Source organism: Falco peregrinus, chromosome 14 (assembly GCF_023634155.1).
Source record: "Falco peregrinus isolate bFalPer1 chromosome 14, bFalPer1.pri, whole genome shotgun sequence".
Classification (NCBI taxonomy): Eukaryota; Metazoa; Chordata; class Aves; order Falconiformes; family Falconidae; genus Falco; species Falco peregrinus.
This window is the reverse complement of record NC_073734.1, coordinates 6329420-6344917: the sequence shown is the minus strand read 5'-3', so window position 1 is coordinate 6344917 and position 15498 is coordinate 6329420. Positions and strand designations below refer to the sequence as shown.

The 15498-nt window shown below is 42.0% G+C and overlaps 1 protein-coding gene across 1 annotated transcript in view; it reads left to right on the top strand.

Annotated features, from left to right (window-relative positions):
- The first annotated feature begins 437 nt into the window (after positions 1-437).
- USP10 (ubiquitin specific peptidase 10) overlaps positions 438-15498 on the top strand; it is a 52806-nt gene continuing 37745 nt past the window's right edge. Inside the window, exon 1 of the mRNA XM_055818563.1 lies at positions 438-594. Within this exon, the coding sequence (XP_055674538.1) occupies positions 574-594 (21 nt within the window). The 5' untranslated portion in view covers positions 438-573. The remainder of the gene's footprint in view (positions 595-15498) is intronic.

Sequence of the window (15498 nt, the reverse complement as noted above, 5' to 3'; positions counted from 1 at the left end):
GCTCCACGGCACAGGGCCGGGCTCCACGGCACAGGGCCGGGCTCCACGGCACAGGGCCGGGCTCCACGGCACAGGGCCGGGCTCCACGGCACAGGGCCGGGCTCCACGGCACAGGGCCGGGCTCCACGGCACAGGGCCGGGCTCCACGGCACAGGGCCGGGCTCCACGGCACAGGGCCGGGCTCCCGCCTCCCGCCGCCGGCCACGCTCCGGAGCTCGCCTCACGCCGCCTCCCCCGCCCCGCCCGGCGGCTGCCAGCGAAGCTGCCCGGCGGCCTCGCCCGCCTTCCCGCCTCGGGCTGCCCCGCTCCCCGCCTCAGGGCAGCGCCCGCCGCGCCCCGCCGCCGGGCCCCTCCCCCAGGGCCGGGCCGCCCCCGCCCGCCGCCGCCGCCCGGCCCGCACGCAGGCGCGGAGGGCGCCCCGGCCGCCCCGCCCCTCCCGGCGGCGCTGTGCGCAGGCGCGGTGCGCGCCGCCTGCCCGCCCGGCTGGTGCGTGCGAGAGAAGATGGCGGCGGCGGGGGGCAGCAGCGTGAGGCGCCCGGGAGACGGCCCAGCTCCCCGCGGACGCCGGGCGCCATGGCTGTGAACAGCGCCCAGGTACTGGCCGCCCCCGCGCTGCCGGCCCGGGGCGCTGCGGGGGTCCGTGGCGGGGCTCCGAGGGGCGGCCGGGCCCCGCGGCGCGGCTCGCCGAGGGGGGGAGCGTGGTGGCCGGGACTAGGCCCAGGGTGATTCTGCAGCTTCATTGAATCTCCTCGGGGCGGTGGGGGGGGGCTCGCCGCCGGCCGGGTCGGTGTCCCGCCGCGCTGCGGGGGGCGGCCCTGCCCCGCGGGGGGGGTCCTGGCCGCGCCGGTGTCACGGCGCCGGGCGGGCAGGAGCGGCGGGGGGTGGGGGGAGGCCTGTGGGGGCCCTTGGCGGGGTGCAGGCGGTGCCGGCCCCCCCCGAACCACCCGAGGGGGGGATGGTTGGGAGAGAGTCGATAGTATGGCTTGTTTTTTTTTCCCCATGCCTTTTTTTTTTTTTCTTTTTTTTTTCTTTTTTTTTTTGTTAGGGAGGGAGAGACCGAAGCGATTCTATAACGAGTAGGGAGTAAGGAGATTTGTAAAGTAATCCTCCCCCCGCCCAAACACTCAATAAACCCCAGTGCATTGGGGTGCAAAGGGCTGAGTGTTGCAAGATTGCTGTGCAGGGGGGTGCGTGTGCATGGCCCTGACTCCCACTAACTAAACCAGCCAGAAGATTTGTGCACGGAGTTAAAAACCGACAAAAAACCCTGCAGTCGTCGTGGTTTTTCTCTGGAAGTTAAAAGCTCGATTCCTGATGTAATCTAGCTGTGCTTAGAGCAAATTAATGAATGGGTCAACTTCACTATTTCTTTCCTGGAAGGTTTTTCTCCCAAAAAGCTTTATAGCGATGTCAGGCAGCATGTGTGGTGCACAGAGGTGTTTACTTGCAAGGCTTCATCCAACTTTTGATTTTTAGCAAATAATAAAGCTTAGAAAACTTTGATCCCATTAAAGGTAATTTTGTTAAGAAAGGGTGTCTTTTGTGGTGGAAAATATCTTTCGTTAAATTTAAATGTTTCAAACGAGGTGATGCTTTATTCTGAATTCTGTATTTTTCTGAAGGTAAAGCACATATCTAAATGTTGTGCACTTAGTGGCTCTGACAATGACTTTCCCATAAACAAAAGTTTGTGATCAGTGAAAACTATCATGACATTTCTTGTCCAGCTTGATTTATTTATTTTTGAGAGAAAGAGGGAAGTGATTTCGATAATGTGGGTGTTCAGAGTGCAATTGCAGTTTCTGGCGGTTGTTTAAAGTTAGAAATGGCTTTAAAATTTTGTATCCTTCAACTCTTCTGTCAGAGTGGAGGAAACTCACTTAGTTTTGGACTTTTTTTTTTTACTGTCCTAATTCATGATAGTTAGAATGCACATAGGTCGAAAGGATTCAGTATCCAAGTCGGAAGCTGTTTTACTCACTGCTTTCCCCTCCCCTCAGTACTAGACATCAGTACGTGTGGTCGGTTTGATAAGACTGGCTTTTACGTTGCAGCTTTTTTCTCGATTTAGATTAATTAAGGACCTTTTTTGTCTGTACTTAATTAAGTTGGTGTACCTTGAATTAAAAAAAGTTCAGCTGATGATTTAGTTCATGGTGAAGCACTGCATAGCTGTAAATGAAACTAGATTGTAGATTCATCTTTAGTAGTAACTTGTACGTACACTATTTTAAATCACCCCTCTCTATAGGTAAAGGTAGGTATTTCTGTCTTGCGAGGGTTGCTGCTTAAATTTGTATATAATTCAGAAGCAAATCTGAGTATCTTTCAGTTGGTGCTTTGTTGGTATCATTAAACACAGGCTGGTTTTGTGTTCTGTTGTTTTGGGTTTCTTTCTCCCCCCTAATGTAAACAGTTTATTTAAATGCTGTCTGGGATTTATGAGAATACATATTCTAGAGCAGTATAGTGTTATGATGCTGAAGTAAGGTTCCAGTGTTCTGGATGGAGAACCTGAAGATAAACTCATGGATGCAGTTTTACATGTAGGTGTTTCCTCTTGCTTTATTTTTATTTATTATAAGGTTTTGATAAAAGTTGTCTGTTCTGAGGGCAAAATTAATAACATTATTTAGTCATTATGTTTGTGTCCTAAGCAAAAGTCTGTAGTTTTTCCATGTGACTAATTTGAGTGTACCTTAATGAGACTTTTTTTGGCACACAGGGGAAAACAGTCTTAAAATCATGCTCTTCTAATAGCTAAAATGCATAGTCAGATCTCTGCCAATTATTAGATTCATGTAATAGTGTGCAGAAATATTTTGTCAGCCAGTTGTACATTCTAACAAATGAATCATGAAACATGACCATATTGTATATTTTCCAAGAGGCATTAATTTTGGATGGCCAGCTAGTCAGCAAGCACGAGTATACAGTAATACAGTTTACGTATTGCTGGTCATTTGTACCTCGGTATTCCATGTCATTATTTCGTAGTCATTTAATGAGAGATTTCAGTGTTGCTGTCAGTTTTCCGGGTGTGTTCTGAGTGTATTCAAAATCTGTAAGATTTATTTTTATTAAGATGAGCTACAGGTAAACCTGTATCACTACAGGTTTTGTATGACACTACAGATGTTGAGCTGATTTAGCACAGGATATAGTTGAAACCGTTTGTCATCAAGGCCATTAAAGATCTTTAAAAAAAAAAAAAGACATTAGGAACCGTATAAACAGTTGTTTTAGCCACTTCTCCTATTGTTTTTCATAGAAAGAATTAATACAATTGCATCATTTATAAATCTTGTGAAAACAAGTTAACCAGAAGAAAGGATACCATAGCAGAATAAATCATTTATGCTTGTTTTGTTCTTTCACCATTAGTGTGGTGTCAAATTAACTCAGTGCCATTTTAAATGTACCATATTGCCCCAAAACCCAGCTGAGGTAAAAACCAGTATAGTTGGAGTTCAGAAAAAGCTGAACAAGCTCATAAGCTGCTCATCGTCTCCCAAGCCTGTGTCTGGCCTGGCAACCAGAATAACTGGAACTCGGAACATGGCATGCAATCCGACTCCCTGAAATACTGCACTGCAAACTACCTCTTTTATGGCTGGCTTGGAGTGTTGCGCCCTGGCAGGGTGTAGTTTGATGTTCCCTTAAGCCACTGCTGTTTCTAGAAGGAATTAAAAGAAAAAAAAAAAAAAAGAAAAGCGTCTGTACGCATTTGTTCTGTGCTGTCTTTGCAGTGTATTGCCTGGTGTTTGTGGGTGACTTTGATTAGGAAATGGATGTCTCAGAAATAGTCTTAAAAAATTGTTATGCAGCTGGATGAGTTTCTTGTGCTAGCTTGCTTGCATCCATGCAGATGTGTCTAATGTGTTACAGTGTTCTTCCAGGCAGGAAGAAGCATGTGGGGAGAGGGCAGTGTGGATTCTGTCTGTCAGGTTCGGGAAATACACTGAAAACTGTGGGGGACACCCTGCACACAAAATGAAGAGGCTCTGGGTAGAGGCTGCTGATGGGTGGATTTGGAGAGATGTGTTTGAGTCCATCATCTTGCTATAGCTGCTGCTTCTCCCCATCCTGCCACGTTGCTGTTTTGTGTTTTGAAGGGATGAAGAAGCTGGATCTGTCTCCACCAACCCCTTTTTTTTTTCCCCACTTCATTGCTCAGATGGGCCTGCATTTATCCTTTCGCTGGAACTTTTGCCTATGGAGTCATTGCTCTGTGCTTCCATGGTCTCGGGAATTCAGGCTGCAGCTGAAGCTGTGAGTTTAGGTAGCCAGAAGGTATCGTTTGCCTTTGTAAAATGTGAATGGTGAATCCACACAGAGTACAGTGGGTGAATGTGGTTGGTCAACTGGGGGGGGGTGGTGGTGGCAAAAAAAAAAGTCTGGGAAAACTTAACATAGAACTTAAATTTGGAACTATATGGCAGCATGCAAATAATAGAATAAACCCCACAGGTTTTGTGAATCACTGCTATTTATTCTGTGTATTCTAGACTGTAGCACTGATTTGGAGACTTTTTAGAATTGATCTAGCCATTTACCTAGTAATAAATCCACATTTTGTAGGCTGTTGCTTAGACACACTGCTTTTTCCATTCATGTAGCTGTTAAAATACTTGTAAAGTTAAGTGGGATTTTGTTTATAGGTAAACTAAGCAGTCTCGTTTCTGTTTAGTGATATACGTGCAACATGCTGTGTCGTACAAAACAGCCAAATCTATTGTAATAGAAGTTGCTGGCCTTGGGCCATTGGATTATAGTCATTTGTCACTCTGATGCCATTTCAGCAATGTAGATGTTCATTTCCAAAGAATTAAACATGCTAGAACTGCGGTTTTTCTTTTTGATGGAAGTGTTTTATGTGTGATCATTAAACATACAACTGGGGATTATGGAACAAAGGGTTATGCTTCATGGTGAAAAAAAGTGTGTGTGCGTACATGTGTGTGTGTATATATGAACGCTCAATGGAATAGTCTGGTACTTTAAAAATGAGATTTTAAAAATGAGATTCTAAACTCTGTTCTTATAAAATTTTAACATATGCATTTAAGACTGTGTGTGTTAAGCATTCCCAATAATGGTGTTGTGTTGATTATTTTTAAAGCACTTTAAAGGATTTTTGTTATATTAGCGCTCATGTTAATATATTAATTAATACTTGAATAGGGTAAATCTTTGAAGTGCATTAGTCTTTTTCATCTTGTATTTGACTCTCAAATACCTAATTTGATTGCAGATGTTCTTGAATTTTAAGTACATGTAAAAACTTTTCGTCCTTGTTTGACAGCATACAATCTGTTGATCTTTGCTGTGTGCTACAAGATGTTTTTACTCATCTGTAGTTAGACAGGAGGTAGTTTAAATCACAGTAGCTCTAACAAAGTGCTTGTGTAAGGCTTATTGTAATCATACACCTTACGGAATAGCATAGAAAAGCCTTCTTGAGATCCTGTGACAGTCACAAATACTAGTGTTGTAGAAACTGAAAGAAATATGCAAGAGTGCTTCTGGGAATTTTGCTGCTTATAGTATTGTAAGTGAATTCATGTCATGTATGAAAGTTTTAAAAGAAGCGATGTATGTTATTTGCATTGGAATTATAGTAGGAAAGAAAGGGATATGGATCAGAGTCTACTGAATGTAATGTTAATACAAGCTGGAAAATCACTTAAGGGTTCTGTAACTTTTGTTAAAAAAGTAAAAACCCCAGTTGGGGTTCAGTTTTGAGGTGGAGGAGAAAAATGCTCTTTTCTGTAAGAAACTGTAAAGAACAATATATCTCTAAAGGTTGTGTGGAAAGATGCAATTAAAAAGACATATAAGGAAGTAGGTTTTCTTCAAAGAATTGTGTGTGTGAAAGACTTAGTTTTGTGTGAACTACACGGAAGGTAGTAGCAGAAAAAGCAGTGCTGTATTCCCTCAGTGCAGTGGGCATGGTTTTTCATACGTTTTTCAACATTTAGGGCTTGCTGTAGTGATTCACAGGTTTCCTGCCTCATTTTTCCCCGTGAATGTTGCTGACTGGCAATGGATTTACCAGTGTAACTTCAAATACAGAAGTTGTATATCATTCATGCAGAGAAGTGAAGGCTTTTGTGGTGAAAAGGTTTTGTCTTGGAGTGGGATTCCTTTGTAGGTAGTGTAGCAACATGTTACCAGTAGTGATTCTTACAATGTTAAGGTAACGTTCTTGTTTTCAGGAGTATGCAACAGTTTTGCTGTATGCATATACCTGTCTCAGTGGGAACATGTATATAATTTTCTATATCACGTTTTAAGTTGAAGATCGCCTGCTATTAGCATTGAAAACTCTTAGAATGGGGGTAGGATTACATGGTATCGGATGGCAAGAGTGACTTTAGGTGTGCTGACTTTCATTGCATTAACATGTCGAGGCTTCAGATGCTGTAGGTGGTATCAAACCGCAGGTGTTCTCGCTCCTGGTTGTCTGGTGAAGCAGAGCTCCTGTTGCACGTGGCTCTCGCTTGAGCAGGCTAAGCAGAAGTTTTAAAGAGGGAAATGAATTCAAAGCTAACCTTCTTTACAAGGTGAGAGTTAAAGAAATAACTCTGACAGGAAACAAGGGGACATAGAGGCAAGATATTGATAATCCCTTTGATTCTTGCTGCAAGCATTAGGAAGATGAGGGACATGAAAAAAGTTCAGTTGCTTAGTGTAATGGTAGCAATAGGCAATTAGATTAATCCTATTCAAATAGTGCTTTTGGACCATGCTAGTTAAGTGGTTATTTGGTTAAAAATCATGCTATACCGGTACATAATATGGAATGGTCTTGTCATTTTAAATATGAGTAGGTATGATAAAAAGAGACAGAAATAGAGAGGAAAAAAGTCATTTTCAGCATGTTGCAGCTGAATTGCAAGAATCGAGTTCTTTTGAGCTCCAGTCTACTTCAGTGTACCCATTAAATCATATGGGCTCTAATAATAGGTAGCTGTTACCAAAGAAAGTAAGCAATAGTGCTGTAATGACCTTAAAAGTGTGTTTCTGATCCTCTGCAGCCTTTGGGATACAAACCCAGAGCTGCCACTGTTTGAAAATTTCTGTGGAGCACTGTAGTTAATTGATATAAAGATGGAAAAAAGTCAGACAACTTAGGCAATTCCCAGTGCTCATTTTCTTCTCCAGGTAGAGGTTGTGACCATCGGCTGTTGTCCCTTAACAAGAAGTTTAAGATTCCGTGAATCATTAATAGTGAAGGCTCCCTAACAGAACTTAAAGACCGCAAAAAAAGGGTTTATGCTGTTCATATGCTTTCATAGCAGGCAAGAATGAGATACATAAAATTATCATCCTGGCATTGCAAAGCGACAGAAAATGTAAGTGCAGCAGAATCATAAAAGTGTGAAAGAGGAGTAGTCAGCTTTCAGAGCAGAAGAAATAAAGCTGTTGAGTTTGCTCATGTCAACAGGTTTGCATTATCAGTCTTTTGAACTTTACCTTTGTTCAAACACAACACTGAATTGTGGTGGTCACTCTTGTTGTGAGTCAAAATGACTGTAAATACCAGTTTCTGGCATGGGTCTCAGTTGCCAAGGACTCAGTTTCCTTAATTGGGGAGGAAAAAGGCAATGACATGTATTACACTTAGTACTAATGATTTTCACATAAAGGCTGTTATGGTTTTCTGCTTTGATGTAAGTCATCCTTAAAATAGAGACTTCCCAGAGTTCTCATCAGTGTCCACCCCTGGAAAAACATAATTAGGGCAGTTTGTGTGAATTTTTTTTTCCTTTGCTTTGTGGTCCTCACCATCACTAGCACCAGCACAATCAGAAGCTGCAGTGGGCTGCGGGGATCCCTTGTTCCCAGAAGCAGTGCCTGATTGTGGGCCATGCCGCATAGCGTGTGCATGTACAATATTTTCATGGTAGTATGACTTTATAGTTAGTCCGAATACTTCAGTTTTGTTTCTAGCTGAAAATCTTAGGGCTTAGCTAAGAGCTGAGATAGGTATTTTATAGCTGTTTGGTTTGCATACCAAATTTTGTATAAGTATTTGTACTTCAGATTTGATTTATTATTGCTTAAAAAAAAAGTCTTTTAATTAGCGAACAACTGCTTATTATATTAGCTTTGAAAGTCAGTTCCAAGTATGAGTGTCCAACACATCCACTGTGTTTACTGAGTAGCGAGAGATTGCAACATTTGATAAAGGCAGACATCACTAATGTGAAACTCGGTTCAGTTTGCATTTTCTGTGTTATTTGCAAATCAGCCATTTTGAACAATAGTATGAGTTACTGATTGTGTTTACCAAATGTTTTTATGATTTTTAAGATTTTAATTGGATTTGGGACCAAAGGAGGCAATGCACAGCCACATGAGAAGCATGTTCTTTCAACAGCTGCCTAAATTGGTGCTGTTTGAAAGTGGAAAGTATTATAAATTCACAATATGCAGGCTGAAATACGAGGGTGTGGTATCATTGTTGTTGCTCAACTTTGTCAGCAGTGTGGATTAGAGGGCAATTTGCTAGTAGTTGCGTGGGGGTCCTCTAAAATACTCTTGCTCCTTTGTACCGTAGATGGATGAGGGAGAGGACAGAAGGTGGTGCTGGAGTTGCAGACCTGCTCGTGGAGGTGTGGGGTGTGAGCAGGGACACTGCAGACAGCAGATGCTCCCACCTCTGTCCTTGCAGTGAGTAAGCTGTAGAGCAGTGCTGCCTTGTGTTTGTCTCCCCTGCCACGTGTAGGTGGGTAGTCCTGTTTGTAGATGGTTGGGTGTGCAGGCCGAGGAAGTGGTGATTCCAACTCCTGCCTGGATGGAAGGGATGCATGAGTTACCAATTTTGTGCTCTGATCTCATAGTGTTGTGAGCTTTATCAGTAATAGTATGTCAGGGTATGCTCTGGTTTAGTCTGTTTTTCCACCTCAGAAAGCAAGGGAATTTCAGTATCTTCAATATTGTAAATGTGCTCAGAAACATCTTGAGTGCTCTGCTTTGCATTCTGTTCGTTCATATGTGCAGAACAAATCTGAATGCTAACAGAAGATCTCATATAAGGAGAGACATGAACTAGCACCACTATTAGCGTTACTCTTTTGAAATGAGCTACCAAAAAAAAAAAAGTCTTAATATTGACAGTGTTGTTGTCATACAGTAAACCTACTGCCATATTCATACTCAGTTTTTAATGCTGCCATTTAAAAATATGGGTGTTTAATGTTTACTGTATCTGCTTTAGTTGCAGTAGTGTATTAATATGTGTATCCATTTTAACAGCTATCTTGCATCTACATGGAATTGTGTCGCAGATAGTTAAGCTCTAAAACTATCTCAGGAAGAGGTGGCACGTGTGGTGTCCCAGTTTTCATTTTAACTTGCCTATCACTTCAAAATACAAAGTTGCTGTCGATGGCAGTGCCAGATCCTCTCAGGTTTCCACCTGCCACTTACCACACGTCAGGCTGGCAGGGTAGATGGGTGGCTCTGTATATACTGAGAATCCAGACAATAGATGGTGTCCTCAGTTTCTGTGTGCGGGGGGACATAACAGCATACATAGTGTCACGCAGTGAAGCAGCGGAAGGGGCTTGAGTGCCTGCAGAGAGAAAATAGAGCCTCGGTTCAATTACTCTCAAACTTCAGCAGTTACAGAGCTTAAAATATAGGAGACTTTATTATGTGGTGGTAGTTGTGTTTTCGTTTCTGTGATCCCCTTGAGTCATTTAGCAATCGTCGTGTTTTTTGCAAGTTCTCTGGTTTATTTTTGGCTGTTTCTCTATGAGATTGTAACCCATTTTTGGCAGGTCACAGCGTGCAGAGGGGAAAGTCTCATTCTTTCTTGCTCCTGACCATTTGCATCATTTACTTCATCTTAACCCTCCTTCTCCCACTGCAAATTTATTTTTTTTTTTTTTTAGAAGTCATCTGGATCATTTTCTTTCAGTTTGAGTATAATCATCTTGCTGATTGTTCAGCATGTGCCAGAATTGGCACAGGAGAAGAGGTGGGATTGTGAATCCAGCAAAACGAAAATGCCAGTAAAACCTGTGCGGCCCTGGTGAATGGAGCAGTGGTGCTTGTTTTTGATGATGGGCCAGTGTTTTCCTGTCGCTGTATAATGTCTAGTGCCTTGCCGAGGTGGTTACCCCTGTACAACCTCTGGGTATTATTAGCTTTTACATGGTCTTTTTTTTTGTATTCTCAGTGGCTTATGTGGTTTTGATAGAACTTTGCACCACATTTCGATGAATACTGAACTTTTTATGTTAAGCCTCATTCGGCTGTGGTTCTAAGCATTCAGCACTTCCAAAATTTAGGGTTGAGATGTGAAGTTAGGTCTTCAAAAGAGGCGTATCAGTCCTGGGTAGGCGGGCTCAGCTGCCTTCTGAAGGTGTTAATCTGTATTCCTTGTCAGGATGGAGTCCACATACGTAATTTTATTACCACCTCACCTAATTTTAGCCACCTTAAATCCTGCCCTGAGTAATTGCTTGTGAAAAGCATTGTGTAGGTAACTTGTCTGGCTGTGGTGGTGTTAGGGATAGATTTTAATTTTGCACAATGTTTAGCTATGGTTACTCAGAGGCTCTCCATTCTTTTTCCAATTTTCTTTAGATTCCAGGGTATTTTTCAGCTTGCTTGCCAAACTGGAACAACAGTCTCCTTACTGCCCAGGATGGAATTGTCCACTGGGATGGATCTGTGTTGATCCTGTGAGGTATTAGTCCTCTTGTCAGGATGTGAGTAGTGGAAATAAGGAAATATCGAATGTGTACAAACTAGTGGCAATCAAAGATACAAGCATTCTGAATTTTGGTGCAGGTTTGCTTTTGATTACTTGGGTTTAGAAGTATAATGTTCAATGTAATTTCCTTGTCTTAAATAATAGGGTGCCATCCTGAGTCTCGCATGCTGTATCAGCATGTTTAGCAGCTTTGCCTACATGGAAAGGGCATCTGCTATTCCAGTGCATGGGGCAGTTCACAAGAGGGAGTTCCGTGAAAGGAACTGGGATACATACTGCTGTAACTGAATTACAGAGCCTTCTGACAACAGTAGAAGGATTATGCAATTCCAGAATATTGGGTGATAATTCAGCTTTTGGAGAAGAGTGGCCCGGCAGGCACAGACCAGTTCTTTCCACTTCTATTTTTTGTCCTGTGCTGTCTCTACCAATAACTTCAGATCCTGTGTTGTCTCTTCATCTAACTCTTGTTCCTCATCTTTGGCCTCATCAAGCCAAATGTAATCTCCTTCCTTCCTGGAGTACTTAAAAATGTGCTTGTATTCAAACTTCTTTAATTTTTTAAAACTCAGGGTCTTGTGGCACTTTTTCTTCCTAAAGCTCTACCTTTTTTTTTTTTTTAATAACCTCATCCGTGTCTAGATTTATTAGTTTTACTTTCTTAAATCATGGATTTGAAGGGTAAAAGTAGCCTGTGAGGTACGTTCAGGTATAGTAAGCACAGAAGAAGAAAGGCTTTCCTCTGCCAGGGCACTGCCAAGCATCTCTGAAGCTTGCTAGCTGGAAGCCATTCCAGGGAAACCTGTCTTTGTTCCGGTAGCCCAGAACATCCTGCTTTGCCAAGGTAGGAATGTACTGGCTCCTTGATACTATGAACTTTGTGGATGTTCAACAAGGTAGTGCATGTGCTGTTCTTCTACCTGGAGAAATGGAGAGATTCCTTCAAAATCTTAGTTGCTAGAATACCTGCTAAATAAAGATTTTGTAAACCTCGTAAAAATGCTGATTTATACAGCATGTCTGGAATTTGGGTGGACTGCTGTGAGGTGTTCAAAGACAATTTGCTATTTAATGTGGCCAAAGCAGTGTTCTCCAGATGCAGAACTTATTTTACTAGCATGTTCTTAGAAGTTTGTTCTGCTGTAGGTATCTGGCACAAAAGGTGCAGCCCTAATGATTTTAGTCTGGCAGAGGAAAAAATTGCTAACACCAAGGTTTCTATGCTGGGAAGTATTAGATAAAATTAGTAGGAGATTGTTTTGCCTGCCCCACCTATAACAGTAGTTAAACTGGCTGTGTTCATGAGTAACTTCATGTTCCAACTTCTCTCTCCTTAGTGCTTATCATGCTATTAGTAAATCAGAATAACTCAGATCTTAATTATTTTCATTCTTCATTATAGGAAGAGTTTGCAATTTGCGCATTAGACTCAGTAACTAGTTCAGCACAAGCAGAGCTTGCAGAGCTTGACGTAAATGTGTTTGCTCAATTATGAGCAACGAGCTTGAAGCTGGTGTGTTCGAACTTCTAGGGTGTGAGGATAGAGGCTTAGCAATCGGTGTTCTACCAACCACTGTTCTTGAACTGAAAACTGAGGAAGGCCCTATCTACCCATGTTCGGAGTACTTATTTTTCTTTTGCTATTGCCTGCTTGGAGAACTGAATAGGAAAATATTTTTGTTTGGCTTGTATTTTGATTTAACATCACAAGAAAATAGATTGGAAAATGTTACTTTTCTGAATCACTGGCAGATGTTCTGTGGGCTTGTAGTGGTGGAGCTGCTGATGTAAAGGTGTCAGAAATTCCATCTTTTGCTCTCCAAAGAGCTGGGATTTGATGCAGTCGGCTCTGACAATGCAGTTGTTATCTTCCGTCTTGCTGTCTGGAGTGCACTTTCCCAAAAGGACTGCTCCTCACTGCAGCTCTGGTTTGTATAACGTGTGAAAGTATGTTCTTACCTTGGGTTCCAGTGGAAGGTAAAAGTAGGGTATCTTCTTAGCAAGACTGTGATGTGCACTCACAGGGTGCAAATCAAAAGGAACAGAAAACATAGATGCAACCCTCCTGTCACTGGGCCAATGCTTTGTGATCACATATAAGTGATACAGCTGCATTGCCCTCTCTATACTATTGTTATTTGCAAAATAAAATTGTGGCTGGTTTTGGGCATGCTGTTTGTTTGTTTTGTGGAACAGAAGAAAAATACCAGTTAGGGAAAGCTTTAAACTTGAAACAGCAGAGGGTTTTTTTGCTGGGGCAGCTCTGCTTTGGAGACCGGAAGATAAGCAAGTCTTTTTGGTAGTTGGGGCAGGTACACTACACTCATAAATGCAGTGGTGTCTGTGTAAGATGATGGTGGTTTATTTTTTTTTTTTGTTCTTCCACTCCCTTTTACCCCCCTATTATCTGCAATCAGCACTTTATAGACAGCTTCCTTGGGCTGGTTGCACTTTGTGGCAGCTGCTGTTTGTTTGAAATAAAAGAATGCCAACAAGCACTTCATTTTTGGTAATGGAATGAAAAGTGTATGTGAACAGAATTTGTTTGGGTGTAAGAAATTGGCTCGTGTTTTGGCAGGTTTTTGTATGGTTATTGGTGGTTTGTTGCTCTTATTTGCAGTATGTTAATGGATGAAAATGAATAGTAATGAAAGAGTACAACCTGTTCTGCTTTTGTGAACAACCTTCAGGATAAACTGTTTGATCTCCTTGTTGTGACATGATAGTGTCAGGATGTAGGGGCCATTTGGTCATTAAACCTGCCCTTCCAGTAACGCTGCAGCCACAACTGAAATTTCACCAACTTGTGCTTTCGTACTGGCCAGTGATCTGGTTTTTCCTCTGATCAGATAATGAGCTTTTGAGAATGATCATTCTTTTCTTTCATACTGGAATAAATTCCCCTCAGAGTAGTTAATGTAAAATGTGTGGAAAATGCCTAACTTTCTTCAGCTGTAAGAATTCTGTAATAACATCCAATGAACCATGAATTGGAAAAAGATCAGGGAAGGTACAGTCATGCACTATATTTTTGAGCCTTTGATTGCTTAAATGGTAGGCAGGCAGAGTTGCACTGACTCATGGGCTTAGTTGACCTACATTTACCTACCTCTGCTCGCTCTTCAGGCACTATGTAGATTTGTTAATGTTCCAGTTTTAAGCTGCAGGCTAGTGATAAAGGACTTTAAGGTGTACTAAGAGTTTGCTCATGGTTTGTAGCTTTCTCATCTGCTAAAAGCTTTAATATGCAGCTGCTCCACCTTAAAGTACACCTTCATTTCCGTACAATTTTACTTATAAAAATGAACTTTATTTTTCCATAAAGAAGAGATGTCAACATAGGATTTTTTCAGAAACGTATTTGCCTAAAACGCTACTATTTAGGTTGTGATACAGGTGTAAATAATATGGCCAGTGGTCTTCATATTTCCTGGTGTGGGTTGTTGCTTGCAAATTCAGAATCTAAAAAAAAACAACCCAACACCCCAAACACCAAAAATGGGGTTTTCAGTCTCACAATGTTGTCTCTCTTTAATGGGGTTTTCAGTCTCACAATGTTGTCTCTCTTTTTATAAGCATTTTAGTGATGAGTTTCTTGGGATTTGGAAGTTCAGAAAACCTTGTTGTATCAGATTAAGTAATCATCTGTGTATAAGGCTTGATGGATTTCAGCTTAAAAGGAAGGAGAGCCTGAGGGAAGGATGTCTTTCCCTACACTTTCCAGAAGAAATACTGACAAACCTTGACAAAACAGGAGAGAAGTAAAGGGTGAGGGACTAATCCCTTATTTGCTGCTGGGATGACTAATGTAAAAGTGTTTTCTCTTCTAATCAAACCCAAGTGCAGTCATACACATGTGCCCTTTTTTTTCCTGCCAGGAAAGAAGACTTTTGTCTCAATGGTTCATTTTCTCCCTCTACTCGCCTCTCTTGATAGCTTTAAGAATAAGTACGCTTTGTGGAAGTAGCTCGGTGAGCAAGATTATAGAGCTTATGGCATACATAAACTATTCAATCATTTCAATTTATATGTGAACTAGTTTTGACTTGTTAGGCCTTCTGCTGAGATACGGTTGAATTATTCTGTGCCACCGTTAAGTAAAAGCTGTATTTTTGTTTGTGGAGCAGCAGTTGAAGTGGGAGTATTTGCAGCTTAAACTAATTTGACTGGAAGATCTGAAGCTGTTGGTTATTAGATGAAAACCACGTTAATGCTTCTTGAAAGCAGAAGTTGACACTTCATTTTCCTAGCTTTCTTGTAGTGCAGGTGATGCCAAGATGATGATGCATCAGCAGTGCTATTTCTACCCATTTTTCTAGGACAAGCAGCTGTGTAACACGTACTCCTCCTCCTTGTATTCCTCCAGGAGACTGTTCATGTTGCTAGACTGGAATACCAGTGGAGATTTCTTTACAGGCAGTAACAGGGGTAGCATTAGCATTCATTTTGTAAGTGGTTAAGGAGAGCACAGTAAAAAACAGTTGGCATGGGGAGCTTGCAGGTCAGGCACTGCAGGCCTTTGGGGTCTTTGGAGAACTTCCACGTGTGTGTCTTGTCGTCTCTCCTCCTGCCCGGGAATTAGTTCTGTTGCTGCTGCTTTTGTCTGCATAGTTAAGATGCCACTTGGTCAGTTATGATAATCAGTTATGGTGCAAACATAAAAGTACTCTTACTTTCATTCCTGCGTGGTAGAAAACAAATTTTCTTGTATAGATTTATTTTTTTATCTTGAAGGTGTATAAAGGTGATGTCATTGATGAAATACT